Raw genomic sequence first — 23,326 nt, 5'->3', positions numbered from 1 at the left:
ATGCATCAAGACAGGCGCACTATTTGGCAAGATGACTAAGCCTTATATTGGCTACTTGGCGAGAATCAACTCAGTGAGCAACAGATACCAAGGATGCTGGATGATGAAGAAGACGAAGTAAGCCAAGTAGCCAATATAGATAGATAGATAGATAGATAAATGTGGGCTCACTATTTGGCAAGCAACAGTTGCCCTGTTTATCTCATGTCTTATAAAAGCTTATTAATGATTTATAAATTGTTCACAACCTAATTAATAAATGAATTACAAACTATTCGTAAACCCTTTTATAAGGGGAGTCTTATTGTAAAGTGGTACCCACAAATCTCAAGTTCCAAAGTATTTGCATCCAAATATACTTCATGTAGTAAAGTACATGCAGAATGTTGATTTGAAGATAATGGTATGTTATATTTTTGAATAATTATTGATGCAATAATGTGAGGACTATTTCTTAGGCCCTTCTGGGATGTAGTGGAGTAGAAGTAGGCTAGCATAACATGACATCATTCCTCCAGCTAAATGAGTAAAAATAAAAGTAGCTTTTTCACGATTGAAATGTAAAATTACACTCCAATTCTTGCTCGATGTTCACTGGTTTATTTGCCCTGTCAGATCAGAATGAGCCCCTCCCCTGCTCCCCCCCAGCGTCTCTCCAGAACCTGGAAATAAAGCGACGCCCACGTAAATAAATAAATAACGCTGATGCAGCTGTAAATAGACTTCATCGATGCAGCTAGATGAGTTAGTGATCGGGACTGGTCCCTATCTGCACCTACTGTCACCTGCACCATATGGGATGGCTTCAGCTCGGGTGACCTGGATGTGAAAGTGGAATAAAGGCCGAATCTGGATTTATTTTTGACACACCGTGCCTGACATCCCTGCGATATAAACAGGGGTGGTTGCAGTGACAGCGGGGGAGCTAGCTAACTTTATCAGCCGGCGATTTCACCCATATTTATTTCTTAAACCCAGCGTGAACGAGAGATGGACGGACTGGGGAGGTACATTTCTGCTCGGCTGCATTAGCTGTCTTGCTTTGTGAATAATGGAAAGCAGGTGTCAAGTGGAGCAGGAAACAATGTTGTTATTAGCCAGTTAGCCACCGTTAGCTCAGCTAGCTGTCAGTTAACTACAGCAAATTAGTGGGCTGGGTTAGGTGAGCTAACTCAGCCCACTCATTTAAATAGGCGCGCACATAACTGTGTTGATGCCCAACGTTATTGGATCAACTGCCTAGTGACAGTCTTTCCTGTAAAGTATTTCAGCCTTCACCCATTTTCTAGCCAGCTAGCCAGCCAGTTGTGGCGATCAGCTGGTCTGCTGTGGTGTAAGTGCAATCTGTCGGCTGCAGGAGTCATATTGCACACAGCTTTTATACTGTGTTAACTGTCAACCATGGCACAAGAAGGGTTTCCTCTGCATGCTCTGGTGTGGAACAATCAGTACCTGGAGCTCGACCGAGAGCTGCAGAAGAAAGAGGTAAGGAGTTGTATTTCTGCAGCTGATGTGTGTGCGGTGCACGGATGCTATTGTTATAGTATGCACTGCACTGCATTGCGCTGAGGCTGCTTGTGTGTTTGGTTCTGCAGCAGGATGTGGAGCGCCTGGATCCGAGAGGGCGCACCCCGCTGGAGCTGGCGGTGTGTCTGGGCCACCTGGAGTCTGCCCGGGTGCTGCTGGGAGGTTCCGCAGACCCCACACACCACAACTCACAGGGCTGGACCAGTGAGTGTGTGGCTGCTGGATTAATCTCCTAGATATTTAAGAAGTACCTACTGCAATTACATGTGGATGTGTGTTTCAGTTCTGCAGGTGGCGGTGAGCACCGGAGACCCAGAGCTGGTCCAGCTGGTGCTTCAGTACCGAGACTACAAACGGGCCACTGAGAGACTGGCGGGCATCCCAGAGCTGCTCAGCAAACTAAGACAGGTAAACCGCTTTCATTTGGCCATTTCTTTCGAATATGTAAGCCTCCAGGTCTTGAAGTCTTGCCTGTTGCACAGAGCACATAAACCACGCCTTAGAGCTATATTTGTATAATTCTAAAACAATAATGTATATCATAATATTGAATCATCAAACACAACAAAGACACACTTAATATAACTATTTACAAAGTAAATGCATTAAAAACATAGAGTTAAGGAGGTGGTTAAACATGGTGAGATAAAACAAATAACATTATTATATTATTTTATACAAGTGCCACTCTGTACAGGTGGGTTTTTACACATCTCTTTAAACTGAGGCACTGCTTCATCATGTTCACAACTAAACCAGAAAGCATTAACATTTCTTCTTTTCCAGGCGAGAGACTTCTATGTGGAGATGAAGTGGGAATTCACCAGTTGGGGTGAGTGTGTTTCACAGAGGTCAGGTTCAGCACCACAGTGCAGGGACAGCTCCGAGACAGCAGCTGTCAGTCACTTTGAAACATTGGTACACAGGAGACAGGGCAGGATCATTTGAAGCTTTAAAACAATACAGATGACTGATACCTCTTCTAAAGTGTTATCTGTAATTAGTTTTTATTATAAGGATATTTACCAGCATTATTAAGTGATGTAATGTGTTTTGTTGAGTTGTATTACTTTTCCTCTTCTAATCTGCAGAAGATGCAGCAGTTACAATTCTTACATTGTAGTGCTATTGTGATTCAGTAATTGCAAGAAAGATACATATATGCAATGTGGTATTGTACTACACATATATTCTTTAATAAATGTAAAGACTGTACTGTTGATGATTTCATCATACTCAAGTCCCAGTCAGTTTGCTTTAATAAAGCAGTATAGAGCTAGTTGACATACAAATCCATTAAATGACAAAGAATTTCAGTTCTACATTTGATCTTTGCTTACTTTTATGTGTTTTGAATCATTATAGGTTGTAAAATACTTTGTGTATCCATCGTACTACAAGAATGAAGGTCTACCTCTTATGGTAACCGCTAGAAACCCAGAGTTCCCAACACAAAGCAAGCCAAGGGTGAAGGACTTAAAAAGGGCGTCTTACAATATAAAAGCATAATGTTTTTACACCATACGATTTCCAGAAAACGTTGGCATGTAAATCTCTTTTTTTGTACACTGTACTTCACCCATTCCCGGTTTGTTACCTCACTGTTTGCCTCTTTGTTTCTAAACCGCTTCGCCTCTTCTTTGATCTCCCTCTCAGTGCCTTTGGTGTCGAAGGTGTGTCCTAGTGACGTGTACCGGGTGTGGAAGAGCGGCTCGTGCCTCCGAGTGGACACCACTCTCCTGGGCTTTGAACACATGACCTGGCTGAAAGGACGACGCAGCTACATCTTCAAGGGAGAAGGTGCCCTCCTTCATTTTGTTCACGGAAACTTGCCATCCCGAAAGCTGTAGAAACAAACCTGTTGGAGGTTTAAATGTCTCTGTTCCGTGCTCCTCTTAGATGAAGGTGCCGTGGTGATGGAGGTGGACCATGAGAAGCAGGTGGTGTACACTGAGCCGCTGGTGTTGTCTCCCCGTGATGCCACCTCCCTCCTGGCAGCCATGCAGCCGTCGCAGGAGAACACAGCGCAGAGAATCACATCGCCCATCGTCTCCACGCACCTCAACACTCGCAACATTGCCTTTGAACGGTAACAAGATCAAACTGTGTTCATATCTACAAACTAGAATTGTTACAGCCACAAAACCTGATATCAGCCTGGAAACAGCCCATTATCGTCCACATTACACCATGTCCCCACAATTATTGACTTTGTGAGCCCTTACTATGATCTCTTTGCTTGTTTAGGAACAAGTCTGGGATCTGGGGCTGGCGTTCTGAGAAGAGTGAGGCGGTCAGCGGGTACGAAGCCAAGGTAAGTCACTGCAGAGCCAATTTGATGAAAACTTGCTTAAAGGGGACCTATCATGCAAAATGCACTTTTGTACGTCTTTTATACATGAATATGTCCCCCCCCCGGTGTGTCAGGGAACTCACCAAGTGTCAGAAATCACACCCCTCTTTCTTTTCCTCCATACCCAAATCTCTAAAAACGGGGCTGCAACGGATCTGATACAGATTTGAAATATCTCTGATGTCAGAAACGGGGAGCTCCGCCTATATGGCCAACTCTCCACCTATCAGGGGAATGAGAGGTTGCCGTGGCATGGTAACATGACGCTCGTGCCTCGGGGGCGTGGTCAGCTGCAGCTCATTTGCCACAGAATCAGCCCTTGTGAAGACAGGGCTGGAATAGAGCAAATAGAGCGAAATGAGGCATGGCTAAAATGCATGATCTGTTTGGTATTTTGAAAAAAAAACTTGTTTTACATAGGTATGGCCCTACAATATATTATTCAAATATAGCATGATAGGTCCACTTTAAGCTTGATACTGTGTGTTTGCCAGAAACCATTTTATCCAGGATGACGGCAAGACTGCACCCTAGTTATTAAACAATAACATTGACTGTCAACATTAATTCGTCAGCATTGTAGACAAAAAACACTCAATTAAAATGCATTCAAAAAAATAAAACTTCACCATTTTCTTAATCTATTTTCCTTGACATAAAAGGGAGGAAAATATTTCAAAGGGAGAAGGAAACAAAGTAATACATTTTGGCCAGAATAGTAGTCTCATTTACCCTTACTCACACAAATATGTTAATATGAACTTAACTTGAACAATATGTAAAAGAAAATGTGTTCGAGAGTATTTTCTATCTTTGTGTCCAGGTGTACAGTGCCACCAATGTGGAGCTGGTGACTCGGTCCAGGACAGAGCATCTATCAGACCAGGATAAGTCGAGGAGCAAAGGTGAACACACACTGTGTCAAATTAGTGTTATCAGGTCCCAAGCTAAGTGCAGAGAAAATCAAACTAAGCCTCAGTACATGTAAGGTAATGTGGAAAACATTCCTGCCCACTGCAATAACTCTCGATAACAAAGAACTCTCTGATCCATAGCTTCTCTTGGACTTAAAATCACACTGTACATTTTACATTTTTATATTCAGTTTAATATTTAATATTCCATCCCTCACATACTTATGTATATATAATAACTTGCTTTATATTTGTGTATTGTTCATTTGTAAATTGAACATGTATATTTCTACTTTCTTGTTTATTTCTAGTCTTTGTCATTTCTATTGTATAATGCCATATCTTTTTAAGCTGCTGCAACACAAAGATTTCCCAATTTGGGATCAATAAAGTACTATCTGATCTGATCTTATCTTAAATCAAACAAAATCGATGACTGAGTATTTCTATTTGACTCATAGAACAAATGAAATGTTCTCATCATTAGTGATCATTTTATTCTAGGCGTACCCCTTGCCTTCCTTGTAGAGTCAATAGTGAATAAGCAGAGCAGAGTGAGGATTACATTACATTACATTGCATTTAGCAGACGCTTTTATCCAAAGCGACTTACAATAAGTACATTCGACCAGGAAGACACAACCTTGAAGAAAACGGAATCATATAAGTACATCTGGTTTCATAGAGCCAAGCATTTCAAGTGCTACTCAACTGGCTTTAGATAAGCCAGTCCTTTATTAGTATATAAGTGCTCTGTTAGCAGTTCTTTGTTAGTAATTCTATCGCTCGAGGTGGAGTCGAAAGAGATGAGTTTTCAGTCTGCGCCGGAAGATGTGCAGGCTTTCTGCCGTCCTGATTTCAATGGGAGCTCATTCCACCATTTTGGAGCCAGGATAGCAAACCCACGTGTTTTTGCTGATGGGAACTTGGGTCCCCTTCGCAGCGAGGGTGCAGCGAGTCGTTTGGCTGATGCAGAGCGTAGTGCACGCGCTGGGGTGTACGGTTTAACCATGTCCTGGATGTAGGAAGTGCCAGATCCATTCGCAGCATGGTACGCAAGTACCAGTGTCTTGAAGTGAATTCTAGCAGTTACCGGAAGCCAGTGAAGGGAGCGGAGGAGCGCAGTGGTGTGGGAAAATGTAGGAAGGTTGAAGACCAGACGAGCCGCTGCATTCTGGATGAGCTGCAGAGGTCGGATGGCACATGCAGGTAGACCAGCCAGGAGGGAGTTGCAGTAGTCTAGGCGTGAGATGACGAGAGCCTGGACCAGAAGCTGCGTCGCTTTCTGGGTCAGCAGGGGACGTATCTTCCTGATGTTGTAAAGCGTGTATCTGCAGCAGCGGGTTGTAGCAGCGATGTTTGCAGTGAAGGACAGGTTGTTATCTAGGATCACACCCAGATTCCTTGCAGTCTGAGTCGGGGAAACAACAGAGGTGCCGATGTTGATTGTCAGGTCAAGAGTGGGACAATCTTTTCCCGGAAGGAAAAGCAGTTCAGTCTTGTCAAGGTTGAGCTTGAGGTGATGAGCGGACATCCACTGAGAGATGTCAGCTAAACAAGCAGAGATGCGTGCGACGACCTGGGTCTCTGAGCGGGGAAAGGACAGGATTAGTTGGGTGTCGTCAGCGTAGCAGTGGTATGAAAAACCATGCGGGCTAATGACAGATCCGAGCGAGTTTGTGTACAGGGAGAAGAGGAGGGGACCAAGAACAGAGCCCTGAGGGACCCCTGTAGTTAATTGACAAGGGTCGGACTCGGACCCTCTCCAAGTTACCCTGTAGGTGCGATCTTTGAGGTATGAGGTGAGAAGGGAAAGTGCAGAGCCTGAAACTCCAAGTTCTTGGAGAGTGCAAAGGAGGATCTGATGATTCACCGTGTCGAATGCAGCAGACAGGTCCAAAAGGATGATGACAGAGGAGAGGGAGGCTGCTTTAGCAGTGTGCAGTTCCTCAGTGACAGCAAGGAGGGCAGTTTCTGTGGAGTGACCTGCCTTGAAACCAGACTGGTGCGGATCCAGAAGGTTGTTCTGATGGGGATAACAGGAGAGTTGTCTAAAGACAGCGCGTTCAAGTGTTTTAGACAGGAACGGGAGGAGAGAGACAGGCCTGTAGTTTATAACATCAGACGGGTTGAGAGTGGGTTTCTTTAGGAGAGGGTTTACTCTTGCCTCCTTGAGACTGTTTGGAAAGTGACCAGAAGTTAGAGAAGTGTTGATGAAATGGGTGAGAAACGGTAGAATATCAGGAGCGATAGTCTGAAGGACGTTTGAAGGGATAGGGTCCAGAGGACAGGTGGTAGGGCGGGCAGAGGTAATGAGGGTAAGAACCTCACTTGGAGAGAGAGGGGAAAAGGAGATTAGTGTGTGGGTTAAAGGAGGGTCTGGTGACCCAGCGGTGAGTAAAGGTGAGTCAGAAAAAGAACAGCGAATATCATCAACCTTTTTTTCAAAGTGGTTAACAAAGTCGCTTGACAGAAGGGAGGAGGGGGAAGGGGCTTTGGGGGGATCCAAGAGGGTGGAGAAGATGGAAAATAGTTTTTTGGGATTGGAATAGGAAGATTGGATCTTATCTTGAAAGAAAGTGCTTTTTGCCTGAGAGATCGAAGCAGAGAAAGAGGAGAGGAGAGCCTGATAGGTTAGGAGGTCGTCGCGGTGTTTGGATTTCCACCGTTTCCGCTCGAGGATGACTTCCCTTCTGTATTCCCACCCAGGCTCAAAGACTCCTCTGCAGTCGTTCCTGGGGATTGCTGAACAACATACAGCTCAAAATGGGGTAAGAGTCTCGACTGCACCTGTGCATCTCACACACACCTCCTGCAGTCTTCTTTGATGAACACAACGCCACTTCTAACTCTCTCTGTGTTTCTGTCAGAGTAATGTGTTGCAGTGTGCCAGTCCCCACAACCCCACCGCCATCACAGCCGAGGAGTACTTCGACCCGGAGTTCAACCTGAACGACCGCGACATCGGACGTCCCGTTGAGCTCAACAGCAAAGTCCAGCGGTACGATGCAACCCTGGAAACACGCGGCAGTAATGTTCATCGCCAATAGCAACAGCCCTTAAAGCTCTCTTGTGTGTCTCTCCGTGTCCTCTCCAGATTCAAAGCGACGCTGTGGCTGAGTGAGAGTCACCCTCTGTCCCTGGCCGAGCAGGTGACACCCATCATCGACCTCATGGCCATCTCCAACGCCCACTTCGCCAAACTCCGTGACTTCATCACCCTGCGCCTGCCGCCAGGCTTCCCTGTCAAGATAGGTGGGTATGAGAGGTCACACAGTAGGGTTAGGAGACGTGCTTGAAAGCTACGTTTGTTGCAGCTCTCTTCGAGTGAAATAAATAAACTAAATAAACTCACAAATTATCAAAAGAGAATATTTATCCACAGAAATCAGAAAAATGTAATTAATCTTCTGAATTAAAGTGTTTCTCTTTCACAGAACTAGGATGATCTTTATTATCTTGTTAACTCATCAAGTAGACAGAACTTGCAAAAAGAAACATAATTCACCAAATTCAATACGAACATATGCTAGCTATAAATACTGTTTTCCCTTGTGCCTGTCTCTGCTGTTTCTGGCCTCTTCGTGCTTCTTTGTGATGCTCCAGTTAGTCTGAGCAGTCTCCTATTTAAGTATATGCAGTTTTGCATAGTCAGCCTTATCTCCACACTTTGGACAGCGCTGTTCCAGGTGTAGCTCTCGACACGCGAGAACTAAAATGGTGAGAACTAGATCTTAATTCTGGACTCACTTGTAAGCATGCTTTTGTGTGTGCCATCTGACGCCTTCACTTCCCTCTTGTGCTACTGGAATAATCAGCCATTGAAATCTTTCGTCGATTTCTGTCGGTCCTCCAGAGATTCCCCTGTTTCACGTGTTGAATGCCAGAGTGACGTTCAGTAACCTGTGTGGCTGCGACGAGCCGGTCAGCTCTGTGACGCTTCACACACCGGTGGACCCTGAAGAAGCTGGTAAATACACACTGGTTAAAAAAACTATGACTTTTTTTTCTTCGTTTTTTGCAAATAAACAACTTAAAGAAATAAGGTTGTAGTTATTTCCAAAACATAGCACAGGCTTGAAAGTACTTTTATAAATTGGACATATTTTTACTTGCACGTGCAGTGATGTTGTAACCCGTCTTCCCCCAGGTCAGGCTCCCCCTCCCTTCCAATGCGAGGTGGACCCCTCAGTGTTTGAGCCCCCCGCAGACTACGCTACTCTTGGTCCCGGCCGCAGCGAGCCAATGAGGGACGAGGATGATAACCTGCTGCAGTTTGCCATCCAGCAGAGCCTGCTGGACGCCGGCACAGAGAGCGAACAGGTTAGAATGATCAGACTCAGAGTTACGTGTGTGACGGGGGATTGATTCTTCCCTTTTTATATTTAAAGGCAGTTTTTCAGTATCTAAGTGTGCTTCTTAGGTGACCATCTGGGAGGCCCTGACCAACACTCGCCCTGTGCCCCCGTCTCCGCTGTACGAAGGCGACTCTCATCTGGAGAGGTGAGCTGACTTAGAATTCAACTCTATCATTTGATATAGCCACGATGAATTGATTACGTTTTTGTGCCTCAAGCACAATGAAAAGATATTTAGACTTTTTTCAAATGATTGATACCCAGTGAATATGTGGATAGGTGTTCATTATTCAACAGAGTCTGTGCTATAATCCAGGTAACTTAATTGATCAGCTCAGTACAGATATCTACTTTCTTTGGTCTTTAAGTGTAAATAGGAACATTTGTATTTGTTACTGAACTCATGTCTGTTCATAATTCCTTCATGTTATTGGAAACCCCTTGCTGGTGGAGTCATTTAATTAAACGTCTCTAAATAGAGGTCGGTGATTAATTCGTTCTTCCTCCTTCTCTTGGGAACAGTACCTCCCATTCATACTGTAATGGAGCTCCGCAGTGAACCTTCCCTGTTAAGATATCTTTGTTCCTTGTTTAATTACACTTCACTTCAAGTCTTTAAATCTTTATTTTTTTTCTCAGGGCGATCCAGGAGTCTCTGTCCATCTCACTGTCCAGCAGAGAGGGAGAGGACTCGGCGGACCCCAGCCAGCCGGCCCCCGTCTCCCCGTCCGACCCCCCCGCCGACTCCCCCCTCTCCTACAGCGCAGTGACCAACCCACGGCTGTCCGGACACTTCGGCATGGCAACCAGCTTCGACGAGCAGCTGCGCCTCGCCATGGAGATATCGTGCCGGGAACAGGAGGAGATAGACAGGTGAGGCAGAGGGAAACAAAGAGAAGGGCATGTGCATTGTATTACCTGAGATAAAGCACACCTTCATGCTGGACATTTACCGCTCCATCACAGGACTAACGTACAGTATGTGGACCGGGGTAACACAAATAAGCGGTTTTTCTTCGCAAAACAAATAGATACAAACAATGTCTTTTAAGAAAAACGACAACAATATATCCGTGTTTATATACGATAAGAACAGATATGATGGGACTTTATTCATCTCGAAGGAAATTGTTGTGCCAGATTTACAAAAACACAATGAACACAGCAGCATAATAATAAAACTGTACACTAACAGTGCAGTAAAAAGAGCAATTCAATAACTACAGGAAACATAAATGGTCACATAATTAATGTAAATATTAACAGCATTTAGTAGTGCAAAAACCATAGTGGTCGTTACGTAATTGCACGTTATTTATCGAACGTTATTACTAATAATAATAGTAATATTGCACATGTTATATAGCAGAAAGTGTTTTGTAATGATGGTAATGGTATTTATATTGCACATATTGGTGTTGTGGAAGTTCTCAGTTCCCTTTACTGAAGGGTGAAGAGATATAAACCAATTTAAAATAAACATAAATATAATATTTGTTTAAGTTTTTAAAGCTATAATCACTACTGAAGCATGAGTAAGCATGAATATCTGACACCTGCTGGTTGAATAACAGAAACTGAACAGACATTTCAGGAGATCAGCATGTGCCACAATTGTTTCCCAGTTCATTCCTTGTATTTCGCATGCAGTCTGCTCTTGTGTATGCACAGACATTATGTCAAATTCGTTCAGATGGCCAATGAGTATATTTTTTGTCTATGTGTATTTTCATTCTTTGAGACATTATACAATACCATAACGGAAAAGCAACTACAACTAATCAAAGCCACTCTGAAAACGAACTACAAACGAGTGTGCCCACATAGAGAGTGCAGCAATCTGCTCTTCCATCTCAGACTCCCACCTTGGCGCATATGGTGGCAAACGGCGTCTGCGACTCAGCGGGGTGTCCAAATCTGTTCTTTTCATCGGTCCCATGTTCAAAGTTGTGCACATTAATACAGAGATGGCAAAATAGTAACACATATTGTTAAGACAAGGTTGTTTAGTGGGAACAGTCCTTTTGTTATTGCTGTTTGACGATCATACGTGAACACAGCCTTGGCTGACTTATGACTGTCTGCTTGAAGAAAGTACTTTTTATAAACTTAACATTTAAAAACACCTCCGCTTCTCTGTCCCGCGGGCCCACCACCTACGGGAAACATCGATGGGGTCGGGTGCGCTGCCAGACGGGTGGCAGTGAAAGCGGAGGGTCTCGACGGACCAGACCCGGGCGGCAGAAGCTGGCTTTGGGGACGTGGAACGTCACCTCTCTGGGGGGGAAGGAGCCGGAGCTTGTGCGGGAGGTGGAGCGGTACCAGTTGGATCTGGTTGGGCTCACCTCTACGCACAGCGTCGGCTCTGGAACCTTACTTCTGGATAGGGGTTGGACTCTATTCTTCTCCGGAGTTGCTCAAGGTGTGAGGCGCCGGGCGGGTGTGGGGATACTCACAAGTCCCCGGTTAGGTGCTTCGTTGTTGGAGTTTACCCCAGTGGACGAGAGGGTCGCCTCCCTACGCCTGCGGGTTATGGGGGGGAAAACTCTGACTGTTGTGTGTGCTTATGCACCCAACAGCAGTTCAGAGTATTCGGCCTTCTTGGAGACCCTGGAAAGAGTCCTGTATGGGGCTCCTGAAGGGGACTCCTTAGTCTTGCTGGGAGACTTCAACGCACATGTGGGCAATGATGGAGACACTTGGAGGGGCGTGATTGGGAGGAACGGCCCCCCTGATCTGAACCGGAGTGGTGGTTTGTTACTGGACTTCTGTGCTAGTCATGGATTGGCCATAACAAACACCATGTTCGAACATAAGGATGCTCATAAGTGTACGTGGTACCAGAGCACCCTAGGCAGAAGGTCCATGATCGATTTCGTTATCGTATCATCGGACCTGAGGCCGTATGTTTTGGACACTCGGGTAAAGAGAGGGGCGGAGTTGTCAACTGATCACCATCTGGTGGTGAGTTGGGTCGAGTGGCGGGGGAAGCCTCTGGATAGACCTGGTAAGCCCAAACGTGTAGTTCGGGTGAACTGGGAATGTCTGGAGGAGGCCCAAGTTCAGGAGGCCTTCAACTCACACCTCCGGCGGAGCTTTTCGGGCATTCCTGTGGAGGTTGGGGACATTGAACCAGAGTGGTCGGTGTTCAAAGCCTCTATTGCCGAAGCCGCGGTGGGGAGCTGTGGTCTCAAGGTCTTAGGTGCCTCAAGGGGCGGTAACCCTCGAACCTCCTGGTGGACACCGGTGGTCAGGGAAGCCGTCCGACTGAAGAAGGAGGCCTTCAGGGATTTGTTATCCCGGGGGACTCCCGAAGCAGTTGCAAGGTACCGACAGGCCCGAAGGGCAGCAGCCTCATCCGTGGCCGAGGCAAAGCAGCGGGTGTGGGAGAAGTTCGGAGAAGACATGGAGAAGGACTTTCGGGCGGCACCAAAGTTGTTCTGGAAAACTGTCCGACACCTCAGGAGGGGGAAGCAGGGGACCATCCAAGCTGTGTACAGTAAGGATGGGACGTTGTTGACCTCAACTGATGGAGTGTTGGGACGTTGGAAGGAACACTTTGAGGAACTCCTGAACCCGACAACTCCGCCCTCTATGTTAGAGGCAGAGCTGGAGTATGACGGGGGATCAACGCCAATCTCCCGGGGGGAGGTCACTGAGGTCGTCAAACAACTCCACAGTGGCAAAGCCCCGGGGGTGGATGAGATCCGCCCGGAAATGCTGAAGGCTCTGGGTGTTGAGGGACTGTCATGGTTGACACGTCTCATCAACGTTGCGTGGAAGTCGGAAACGGTACCGAAGGAGTGGCAGACCGGGGTGGTGGTCCCCCTTTTCAAAAAGGGGGATCAGAGGGTGTGTGCCAATTACAGAGGCATCACACTACTCAGCCTCCCCGGGAAAGTTTACTCCAAGGTACTCGAAAGGAGGGTCAGGCCGATTGTCGAACCTCAGATTGAGGAGGAACAATGCGGATTCCGTCCTGGTCGTGGAACGACGGATCAGCTTTTTACTCTCGCAAGGATCCTGGAGGGGGCCTGGGAGTACGCTTATCCGGTCTACATGTGTTTTGTAGACTTGGAGAAGGCGTATGACCGGGTTCCCAGGGAGTTACTGTGGGAGGTGCTGCGGGAGTATGGGGTGAGGGGGTCTCTACTCAGGGCCATCCAATCTCTGTACTCCCAAAGCGAGAGCTGTGTCCGGGTCCTCGGCAGTAAGTCGGACCCATTTCCGGTGAGGGTTGGCCTCCGCCAGGGCTGCGCTTTGTCACCAATCCTGTTTGTAATATACATGGATCGGATTTCGAGGCGTAGTCGTGGGGGGGGGGGTCTGCAGTTCGGTGGACTAAGGATTGCACCACTGCTTTTTGCAGATGATGTGGTTCTGATGGCTTCATCGGTCTGCGACCTTCAGCACTCACTGGATCGGTTCGCAACCGAGTGTGAAGCGGCTGGGATGAGGATCAGTACCTCCAAATCTGAGGCCATGGTTCTCAGCAGGAAACCGATGGACTGTCCACTCCAAGTAGGGAATGAGTCCTTACCCCAAGTGAAGGAGTTCAAGTATCTCGGGGTCTTGTTCTCGAGTGAGGGATCAATGGAGCGTGAGATGGGCCGGAGAATCGGAGCAGCGGGAGCGGTATTGCAGTCGCTTTACCGCACCGTTGTGACGAAAAGGGAGCTGAGCCGGAAGGCAAAGCTCTCTGTCTACCGGGCCATTTTCGTTCCTACCCTCACCTATGGTCATGAAGGATGGGTCATGACCGAAAGAACGAGATCGCGGATACAAGCGGCCGAGATGGGTTTCCTCCGCCGGGTGGCTGGTGTCTCCCTTAGAGATAAGGTGAGAAGTTCGGTCATCAGGGAGGGACTCGGAGTTGAGCCGCTCCTCCTTCGCGTCGAAAGAAGCCAGTTGAGGTGGTTCGGGCACCTAGTTAGGATGCCACCTGGGCGCCTCCCTAGGGAGGTGTTCCAGGCACGTCCAGCTGGGAAGAGACCAAGGGGTAGACCTAGGACCAGGTGGAGGGATTATATCTCTTCGCTGGCCTGGGAGCGCCTTGGGATCCCCCAGTCAGAGCTGGTTGATGTCGCCAGGGAAAAGAAAGTTTGGGGCTCTCTGCTGGAACTGCTGCCCCCGCGACCCGACCACGGATAAGCGGGAGAAGATGGATGGATGGATGGATGGAACATTTAAAAACACCTTCATGGATATTTTGACCCCACCCTTCTACATTCATGATAGTTTTGCCTTAGCACACTTTTAATCTGTGACCAGAGTTATTTTTTAAGTTTTAAACTGAGACTGTTGTATCTGCAGGGAGTTCTTTTACAATATCTACTCCTTTTTCTCTTGAAACCCAATGTTTACAACTCTCTGTTCTCGTGTCTATTTACTGAATCCCGATCTCAGCAACAACCGAAATGTTGACGGTTACGGTGTAGCCAGTGGTAGGGCTGCTCGATTATGACAAAAATCATAATCTCGATTATTTGGGTCAATAATTGTAATTGCGATTATTAAATGCGATTATTCATTGATCCATTTATTGTACTTTAAAACAAATACAAATAATAATTTGAACTTTTTAACTGTTGAGTTATACGTTCAGGGTAATCAACTGAAAAAACAATACAAAATAAAATAAATGATACATTCATAACTACATTTAAATAAATAATATCAAAATAATAAATACCAATAAACAAGATCAACAAACATGTTGCAGTGCACTGTCACAACCTGAGAACTCCTTAACTCCTTTGGTAAAACATATTCAACATATTCCACTCAGTTAAACATTAAAGGCTGGCCCACCGTCATGCTCCAGAAGTAACAGGAAATACATGTTGAACTACAATTTAAGACCAAATTAAAATGTTTTGGCCACCATGGCAAATGCTGGTAGGGCTGCTCATGTCATCTCTTAAAGATTGTTTGCCCAGTGGCCATATTGTCATTATACAAGCAGAACATAATTGAAGTTGCGTCAGCTTAAAATAATGAATTTTAATAAAACTATTTTATAAAATATAATTTAGGCAGATTGTAAAATTAAATAATGATAAAATACAGGTCAAACATTTGCAAAACGTTAGCAGGCTGACTAGTAAAAGTACATGGGAGTGACACATAAGTATAACCACAAGTATATATGTGTCTTATTTGTGTCACAGGAATCAGAAGGAGGAGGAGACTGAGCTGGAGAGGATCCTGCAGCTGTCACTCACCGAGAAGTAATGTCACAACAACAACAACAACAACAACAATGGAGGCGTTTCTTCATTGGGGAACAATCTTCTTTATTTATTCAGTTTTTATCTTTTAAATCCTAAGGTGTTAAGTTATTACAGATATTTGATGGCTGGTACGATGGAGTGTGAGGAGAGGTGGATTCTCTGAAACACACTGCAGTGAAGGAGGAGACAAAAGAGAGTTTCTCTTCTTTTGTTATTGAATATTTTTCACAGTCTTGCTGTCTTTACTGAGTGATGAATGATTCCTTTAAGACTTTAAACTATAACAAGTTCCATGATAATTCTTAAAAATAAGAATCTCAATCTAAATGGAATAATATATGATTATATTATTCAAAACAGTTATGTTGGCTTATGTGTGGAAAAATAAAGAATAATGATCATCCTGGATCATGTTTTTTTAATTCTGTGCTTTTGAACAAAAGAAAGAAACGTAAGATTCACCGGTATGTGCAGTTTTGTATTTTACAGTTTGATCATTCTTTCATATCAAAAATGTACAATCGTTCTGATCTGTACAAGTATTGTCTCATGCAATTTTGATGTAATGTTCATTTGTACACTTTTAAAACACAATTAATGAGCAAAAAAGAAAACATGGTAACCTTCCAAACTGTGAGACAAAAAAACATCCGTATCACATGTAACTGATCGATTGATTTGAGTTGTTAATAATAAATATAACAATTAATCGTTAGCCTTGAACTCCTATTCTCATCTTTACAAATCTGTTTGCTATTTTCTCGCATATACCCAACTACTGTATTGAAATGGCGGGGGTCTCAAACGAATGGCTCGAGGTCCAGATTCAAAATACATGTGTTTAGAATGATTTGTTTACACAACCATGAGTTTAACATGTTTGTATTGCAATATCTCTACAATACTGGAGAGATGATAAAAAGTATCTACCTATAAAACATTTGGTATGTTCATCTACTCCAAAGCACAAGTTGTAATAATGTTTCTATATAGCGCAATCACATGTTTTTGGAAACTACTATTACCACTTGTACTTATGACCAAAGCAAAACGAATGTAATTCCCATCGGCCAATGTTGTACTTGCGTGTTTAGTGCCAACATTTGAGTTTGAAACCCCTGCGTTAAGAGATTGAGAACATTTTTATTGTGTACGGTACAATTTCTGAAAGTGACTAAAGGTGGCAGGAGCGTGCATTCTCCCACGTTACAGGTTAAACATTAAATGAGCCTTTTATGAGGTTTGTGAGCTCAGCGGAGCACATGGCTCAGATGGTTGAACTGTTCCCGCTCCACTGCACAGCGGCTGACGGAGGTTTCTCACTGCTCTGTTTCGTGTTGACTTCCTCAGTCTCCGTGTACAGGCTTTCTCTCCGTAACTTTAAAACCGCCTCCAGCTCTCTATCCATCTGAACTGTGTTAGATAGAAAACATAAAAAAAAAAAATGTTTTACCACTTTTCAAGCTATAAAAAACATTTCCATATACAGCGTAGAAAAGAAAATCACAAATATAAAGTAACAGGAATAACAGTCTTGTTTACATCCATGTCTGATGAAGTCATCACTTCATCATTTTGTCCTATAAGACATTTACTTGAAACTTTCTAAATAGGCTGATGAATTCTGAGTTATGGCCAAAAATGTGTTTTCGAGGTCAGAGTGATTTTGACTTTTGACCAAAAAATCCTAAGCAGTTCTTGAGTCTAACAGGATTCAACAGAAATTCAAACTGTTCCTGAGATGTCTCATTCCCAAGAAAGGGACGGATGGGAGGCCAGAGTGACATGACTTTTATAATTGACTCCAATAATTAGTTGATCACATAGTCAATGTGGAAGTGTATGCCAAAGGCGTTCCTGTAGTGCTACCAGCTCACCTGTTGTGGGATTGAGACTGCATTTATTGGTCATATGTACACTTTAAGTGCTTTTATATAACCAATGTTAAAACCAATATTCATTCATTCTCACCTAGCTTTAGGTTGGGATCATGATCATCTGGCATCACGTAATCTCCGTCGTCTTGGTTTGTTGGAGGCGGCGGAAGTTTTTCTTTGGTCTCTGAACGCAGCATCGGGGCCACTTGTGCTTTGGGTACTGTTTTAAGTATATTTGGGACAGGAGACATGTCTGTTGAACACAGATAAACACCGTTAGGGGTTGTGTACATGTCACTGAAGTCTTCTCACAGCAGAGTTCCACTCACCGATGCGAGTGTCGTAGGGCTGAGATGCCATGAAGGGGTGAAGCCGGTACTCTGTCTTTTCAAGGAAGTAATTCAGAACCTCATTCAAGGAGGAGACTGTCACCTACAGAGGAGAGGACACATGAAGACAAGCCACGAAAAAGAAAAGCGTAATTTGACAACGTTTGGTACTTACTGCTGTGTCCAGTTCAATGACAAACCCCACGTTTGTGGAGGTCACTCTGAAGTTCTTCAGGATGGGTCCACTGAAAGACAGCAAGTGGAGAAGTGCTTAATGGTGCCTTTAATAAACAACAACACATGGATTCTTTGTATATTTGGCTGCAAATATGACACAAACAGGGATTCATTCATCTCATATTGTGCCTAACAAATCAGGTAGGCATTATTAATCTGCAGATGATCCAGGTTCAAAACAAGACCAAACCTTCTATGGTTGTTCGGTTAAAAGCTGAAATGTGGCTGGAAAGGCTTGATTTGAGCTGATTGCTGTGAATGCCTTTGGCTAATGAGGCAGCTGCTGATCACTGAGTGAAAGGTCAGCAGCCATAGACAGTTTATCACGAAAGTAATAATGCTAAAGGGTCTGTTTCTGCGAACAGACGTCGTACAGGACCTCCCTTCAGGAACACGAACAAATCAACAACCACTTTGACATGTATTCATCCTTTTATCAGCTGTAGCATCTCATGGTTAAATATGATCATGATAATAAGTACATAAAACTAGTGTGAAAGATCCATATGCTATTGTGGGTCTTTGTTAAGAAGACACTGTTGATTCTAGTAACATTTAGTTGTGTAGAAAAACACGTAATTAAGACTTATTTTACAAAGTTGTAAAGTTAAGTTGTAATTATTTCCTGGTAGACACTTCTCTTCCTGTACATATGTCATTTGACTCACACACGCATAATACAAGTGCTACAGTACTGTTATACGAAATATAAAACCAAAGATTCATGTTCTCTTTTAAGCTTTCCATAAGTCGAGAAAAGAAAATGTGATAATTTGAGTCATTTTGTGAGAATAGAAAAGAGGAAATTCCTGCATATTCCTGTAGGTACATTTCGGACCTGGACGTCTGTTGCCTGAGGGTCAGGGCGTAGTTGTTGGCCAGGGTGGACGGGCGGAGGATGATGCTCCCACACTCGGGGTTCACCTTCAACATGTGCTCAGCCTCTTTTCGAGACACATGGAAAAAACACCTGCCGATGCCAAAGAAAAAAACATACACACTTCCTTATTACCAGTGAAGGTTGCAAAGGCCCCGTGTGAGCTGTTAGAGGGCAAGGGACGAGAAGTTGTTTATCAGTTTAAGATTAGCAGTAACAGGAAGGGATTTACTCTGGGCCATCAACAATGCACCAAACCCTGTTGCATATGTTTTATATCGTGTAAAAAAAGTTCAACATTTTAATGTTTAAACAGGCAAACTTCCCCCAAATGATTCCTTACATGTGTAATACAAGTTTTCCTAAATTCAATGTGTAAATATGCAAATTAGGTAAACAATTTGGTATTAAATATGGGCTAATTAACATACATACTTGTTATTTATGTTGAATTATCACAGTCAAAGTTTCACAAAGATTCACTTTTGGACATTTCTTTATGACTCCATTGATCACAATATACTTCCAACAGCCATAAATATATATATAAAAAAACAATTTGCCTTGTTTTTAGTAGTAAAATGTTCCATAAATGACACTATAAATGGTACATAAACATACCCCTGTGTTAAAAACTCCAAAGTGAAGATAGGAAAGAAAGTGTGGTGCTGCTGAAGTGGTAACGTTTGGCTAAGTCTATTAAAGAACTTTAATACGTATTCACGAGTCTGAGTCTCACTGTTGTGTCCCGTATGGACGGCTAACTGTTTCTGCAGAAAGACTGAAACTTACGCAGGAATCTCAGGGCTGTTGTCAGTCTTGTCTTTGGGCGGTGTGGAGGAGGGGGAGGCAGACGCTGGGGGGGATTGGAAGGGGGAGGGTGTGCAGAGGAAGAGTGGGCGGGGGGGGAGTTCTGGCCGCTGCGTGGTGGGATTTCTTCGCCTCTCCTGATCCAGAGCATCCTGCAGCTGCAACATCTGGCCAGGCAGCAGCTGCAGCTTACTGGGAATCTCTTTCTGCAGAGAAACAGAGATCATCTGTAATAACAATAACTTTGACATTGCTTCCTCCTTCTATTTATCCTTACCCTCGCTATAAGTCTTGAGGGGGGAGTGTTCCTAGTATTTACTTAATATGTATTCATATTTTAAATATTTATGTCCTATAGATCAGATTAGAAATACTTCATTGATGCCAAATTGTGAATGTAAACCCACCAGAGTGTCTTTAGGTTTGTATGTGTTCTTACTTTAACCACAGTCAGGATGTAGCCTCTCCACTCCTCTCCTGTGTCAGAGTTGTCCATCTGTACGGTCACACAAACAGCCGACATGTTGGTCATATGTCACAGTCCATATCTCTTTGTTAATTGAAATGTTTTTATGTATTCAATTGAGTTTTTGAGTTGCAAGGAGATAACAAAATCCCACCTGTAGTTGCACCTCCTCTGTCTGCAGCGTGAGTGTGAAGATGGTTGGGGTCTTCTTCTGATACGGAGAATGTAACTGCATGGACTTCAGCTGCCCCAGGTGCAGCTTCTCTGTGTACTGACAAAGTACACACACATTACTTGTTGTGAGACACATAATAATCAACAACACATGTATAAATTGATCTAGGGGTGAGTTATGATGTGAATATAAGACAAACGAATGTTTGCACCCTGGCCTCTGTGTCTCCTTCTTTGAATTTGATTGTAAAGCTTAACAATCTATTCTCTAATAATTGTTAAATTCACAGTTTGATGAACTACTGTGTATTTACTTGTTGTTATGTAGATCACGATTCTGCTTCCACTTGTCAAATCTACATGTTGCTTACTGTATCCTGAGTGTCATCTTTGTACAGAAACAGAGTGGCTCCTCGGAGCTCTCCGTAGTATTTCTTGAAATCCTGAAAATCAAAAAACAGCGTTTTGAATACGCGGCAGCAAAACGTATCACAGTTGTAAAACATTATCATTTATTAGTCCTCTCTTCTCACACACACATTTGCCTGCCTGAATCCCCCCCCCCTCGCTCTCACCTTCTCTTTGGTGAGTTTCTTCCGCAGGTGTCCGGAGTAGTAGAGAGGCAGATCTGTGATGGTCGCCCTCCTCTTGTGGACGACTCTGTTAGACATCGTCCAGAGAAATCGGTTTGATCTGCTTTTCTTCAGGTTGGGCTCACTGTACCTCTGTGTGTCATCGGTGTTGAACAAACAGCTCAGTTGGGTCCTGATAAAGGTCCTTGTTGTTTCCTCGTGCAGCTCTCAAAGCCGTGATGGATTCACGATGAGTATTCAGTATCTGTTATTGGTGTATAAACCTGCACTGATAAGATCTTCATTACCTTCAATCTTTGTCCTGATTTGACTCTGAAAACAAGGAAACACTGCAGTGATTTATGAAGAAGGAAGTAGATGTAGAAACTATCCCAATGATATATTCACTTTTGTACTTTGAACCGAGGCGGAACTAAGTTAAAAATCAGTGTTAATGTGCAAGCCAGATGAATGATTTCCATTTCAAACATGGTGCAGATAGGAGGCTCAATGTCAGCGTGATGCATTCTTGGACATTTTCTAAAAATGTCATATTAAATAAATACCCTTTGTTATAGTTTTGAAATGTACGAGGTGTCTTTGTTTCCGTCAGAAACAGAGCAGACAATTAGATGCATATTGCTTACTTTCTATTATTATTGTTGATGTTTTAAACTTTTAACGTATTTATGTAATCATAAATAGTGTGTATTTACATTAAGCCACATGAATAAAAAAAACACACACATCTAAATTGCATTAGATAAGAAGTTGTGCGGTAAAAAGGTTATTGCATATATCTTGTAAATACGTAAAATAATTAAGAATATTCTTGTATGTAAAGTATTACCTAACATACTGATATAGCCTACATTATTAATGTATCTGTCTCCAAATGTAGCTTTTTCTGAATAGATGCCACTGTGGTCACAAGTGACGATTATTTGAATTGCTTAAACCTATTGAAGTTGTGAAAGGCTTGCCCACGTTAGGAGCCACCAAGTTATCAAACTGACTCACTGTTGACTCAGCAAAACCTCTCCAATGTTTGCTAACATTAGCAACCACATGCTATCTATTCGACAGATAGAGAGAGAGAGAGATCGATCGGTCATCTATTGACCCCAAATTGGGAAATGATTTAGTTACAGTAGCAGCAGTGTGTGCAGGCATTACAATCTTTAAAATCTTTATACATTTATAAATATAATAAAACAAAGTGGAATAAAATAAAAATAATAAACAGCCATAGGGTTAAATTCAGTCGAATTTTAGGTTCACCAGAGATTACATGTCAATTGAGGCATCTCTGTCCACACACTCGATGGTTCTCTCACACATCACCCACTGTTTAACTACCTGGTCACATGCCAGTACAACAACATGAAAACCACTGGAGTCATTGTACAAACAAACACTCAAAATACTGGACAACAAATCTGTTTTTTCGCATTACTGCCCAATACTCCAAAAATACAACTTGCTAAGCTGGGAAACCTCATAAAGCAAATGCTTGCCTTTTTTACAAGATTGTCAACGGCCTTACCTCACCTCCTCTTAGACAGTTTATTAACATACGCACAACTGCAACTAGGGTAACAAGAGGTGCAGCGAGAGGAGATTGTATTATTCCACTCAGAAAAAGTTCTTTCAGTCAGTCTTCATTTTCTGTTAAAGCTGCTCAGCGATGGAACTCGATCCCACCTCCAATCAGAGACCAGACCAGTGAGGAATCAGCTCTGCAACACTGACCCAATCTTCTGCTCCTTACAACCCACTGCCTGTGTTTTAACATGTTCTTTTGTTTTGTTCTATTTGTTTTGTTTTAATGTTCTGTATTTTAAATTGTTTTATTTAAGTATCCCAGTAATGTCTGTTGCATGTTTTAAATGTATTGTATTTACTTGTTTAAAATGAAATGTGTTTTAGGTTGACTTTTAAAATCTGTCCAGGGACGACAGATGAAAAATAGCCTCTTAGCTAACTCTGGCACGTTTACAGAAATGTTCATTCATGTGCACTGTCCCTGTTAAATAAATGAATAAATAAATAAAAAGTCTACATACATAACTACAAGGGACATGAACCACAGGAATACTCAATCTAAAAGGTTAGATATTTTAGAATTAAAAAAAACATTTGTATGCATATGATAGTATATACATTACATATGTATGCTGTATAAAGATGATCTACTTCAGATTTTAAAACATTGATTTCAGCTTTCACCTGGTGAAAAAGTACAGCGAAATGGCAACACTGAGAAGCATGCCATACACATACACAGGACTGGTGGTTGCATAAAACACAGCTTCACATGTGTAATGCAGCAGCAGCAGAACGCAGGACAGGAGGAAGGAGGCGCAGCGACACAGCGGGGACGCAGTAACAGAGATGAACCACAGCAGGCCTTTGATCAACAAGAGGAACATCTGGAGGAGACGGAGGAGTAACCAAAGAGTCCAGAACAGCAGACAGCCGAACAGCCACAGAGCTGTGGACGGGAGGAAGACATCAGCATCCTAAAAGACAGCAAGAGAGTCTTTTTGTCTCGTATCAGGAAGTTGTGGATGTTTTACAGAGGGATGGGGTTAATGTG

General features: G+C 43.5%; 2 protein-coding genes across 3 annotated transcripts; one reads left to right on the top strand and one right to left on the bottom strand.

Moving 5' to 3' along the window:
• The first annotated feature begins 690 nt into the window (after positions 1 to 690).
• On the top strand, positions 691 to 15,791 carry ankrd13d (ankyrin repeat domain 13 family, member D). Its single transcript, XM_034092528.1, has 16 exons — positions 691 to 1,485; positions 1,596 to 1,731; positions 1,811 to 1,935; positions 2,314 to 2,359; positions 3,184 to 3,327; positions 3,427 to 3,616; positions 3,775 to 3,841; positions 4,704 to 4,785; positions 7,504 to 7,565; positions 7,665 to 7,795; positions 7,892 to 8,049; positions 8,651 to 8,764; positions 8,945 to 9,117; positions 9,218 to 9,297; positions 9,792 to 10,025; positions 15,323 to 15,791. The coding sequence occupies exons 1-16, from the start codon at positions 1,402 to 1,404 to the stop codon at positions 15,384 to 15,386; spliced, it is 1,890 nt and encodes a 629-aa protein (XP_033948419.1). The 5' UTR covers positions 691 to 1,401; the 3' UTR covers positions 15,387 to 15,791.
• Positions 15,792 to 15,847: 56 nt separating this feature from the next.
• On the bottom strand, positions 15,848 to 21,134 carry LOC117453641 (signal-transducing adaptor protein 1-like). 2 transcript variants are annotated; one of them, XM_034092529.2, is made up of 10 exons: positions 20,731 to 21,134; positions 20,527 to 20,598; positions 20,136 to 20,252; positions 19,955 to 20,011; positions 19,498 to 19,721; positions 18,658 to 18,798; positions 17,767 to 17,836; positions 17,592 to 17,694; positions 17,357 to 17,515; positions 15,848 to 16,798 (listed from the first exon to the last, which is right to left on the bottom strand). In XM_034092529.2, exons 1-10 carry the CDS (start codon positions 20,824 to 20,826, stop codon positions 16,653 to 16,655), a joined length of 1,185 nt encoding a protein of 394 aa, XP_033948420.1. In that variant the 5' UTR covers positions 20,827 to 21,134; the 3' UTR covers positions 15,848 to 16,652. The 2 variants fall into 2 exon arrangements, with proteins under 2 accessions (XP_033948420.1, XP_033948421.1); XM_034092530.2 differs by having other exon boundaries at positions 18,667 to 18,798.
• Between the last annotated feature and the right edge of the window lie 2,192 nt (positions 21,135 to 23,326).

This window comes from Pseudochaenichthys georgianus, chromosome 10, assembly GCF_902827115.2.
Source record: "Pseudochaenichthys georgianus chromosome 10, fPseGeo1.2, whole genome shotgun sequence".
Lineage (NCBI taxonomy): Eukaryota > Metazoa > Chordata > Actinopteri > Perciformes > Channichthyidae > Pseudochaenichthys > Pseudochaenichthys georgianus.
Note: the sequence above shows the minus strand (reverse complement) of the source record. Positions and strands in the feature narration are given on the sequence as shown.

What these genes read in the sequence shown, in the direction of transcription:
- ankrd13d (XM_034092528.1), top strand. Translation starts at nt 1,402, where the DNA reads ATGGCACAAGAAGGGTTTCCTCTGCATGCTCTGGTGTGGAACAATCAG. An exon ending in CTCAACAGCAAAGTCCAGCG is followed by an intron (nt 7,796 to 7,891) that starts GTACGATGCAAC and finishes TGTCCTCTCCAG; the next exon opens with ATTCAAAGCGACGCTGTGGC. An exon ending in AGGCTTCCCTGTCAAGATAG is followed by an intron (nt 8,050 to 8,650) that starts GTGGGTATGAGA and finishes TCGGTCCTCCAG; the next exon opens with AGATTCCCCTGTTTCACGTG.
- LOC117453641 (XM_034092529.2), bottom strand. Translation starts at nt 20,826, where the DNA reads ATGTCTAACAGAGTCGTCCACAAGAGGAGGGCGACCATCACAGATCTG. An exon ending in CAGAGGAGGTGCAACTACAG is followed by an intron (nt 20,012 to 20,135) that starts GTGGGATTTTGT and finishes GTGACCGTACAG; the next exon opens with ATGGACAACTCTGACACAGG. An exon ending in TGATCCCAACCTAAAGCTAG is followed by an intron (nt 16,799 to 17,356) that starts GTGAGAATGAAT and finishes TATCTAACACAG; the next exon opens with TTCAGATGGATAGAGAGCTG.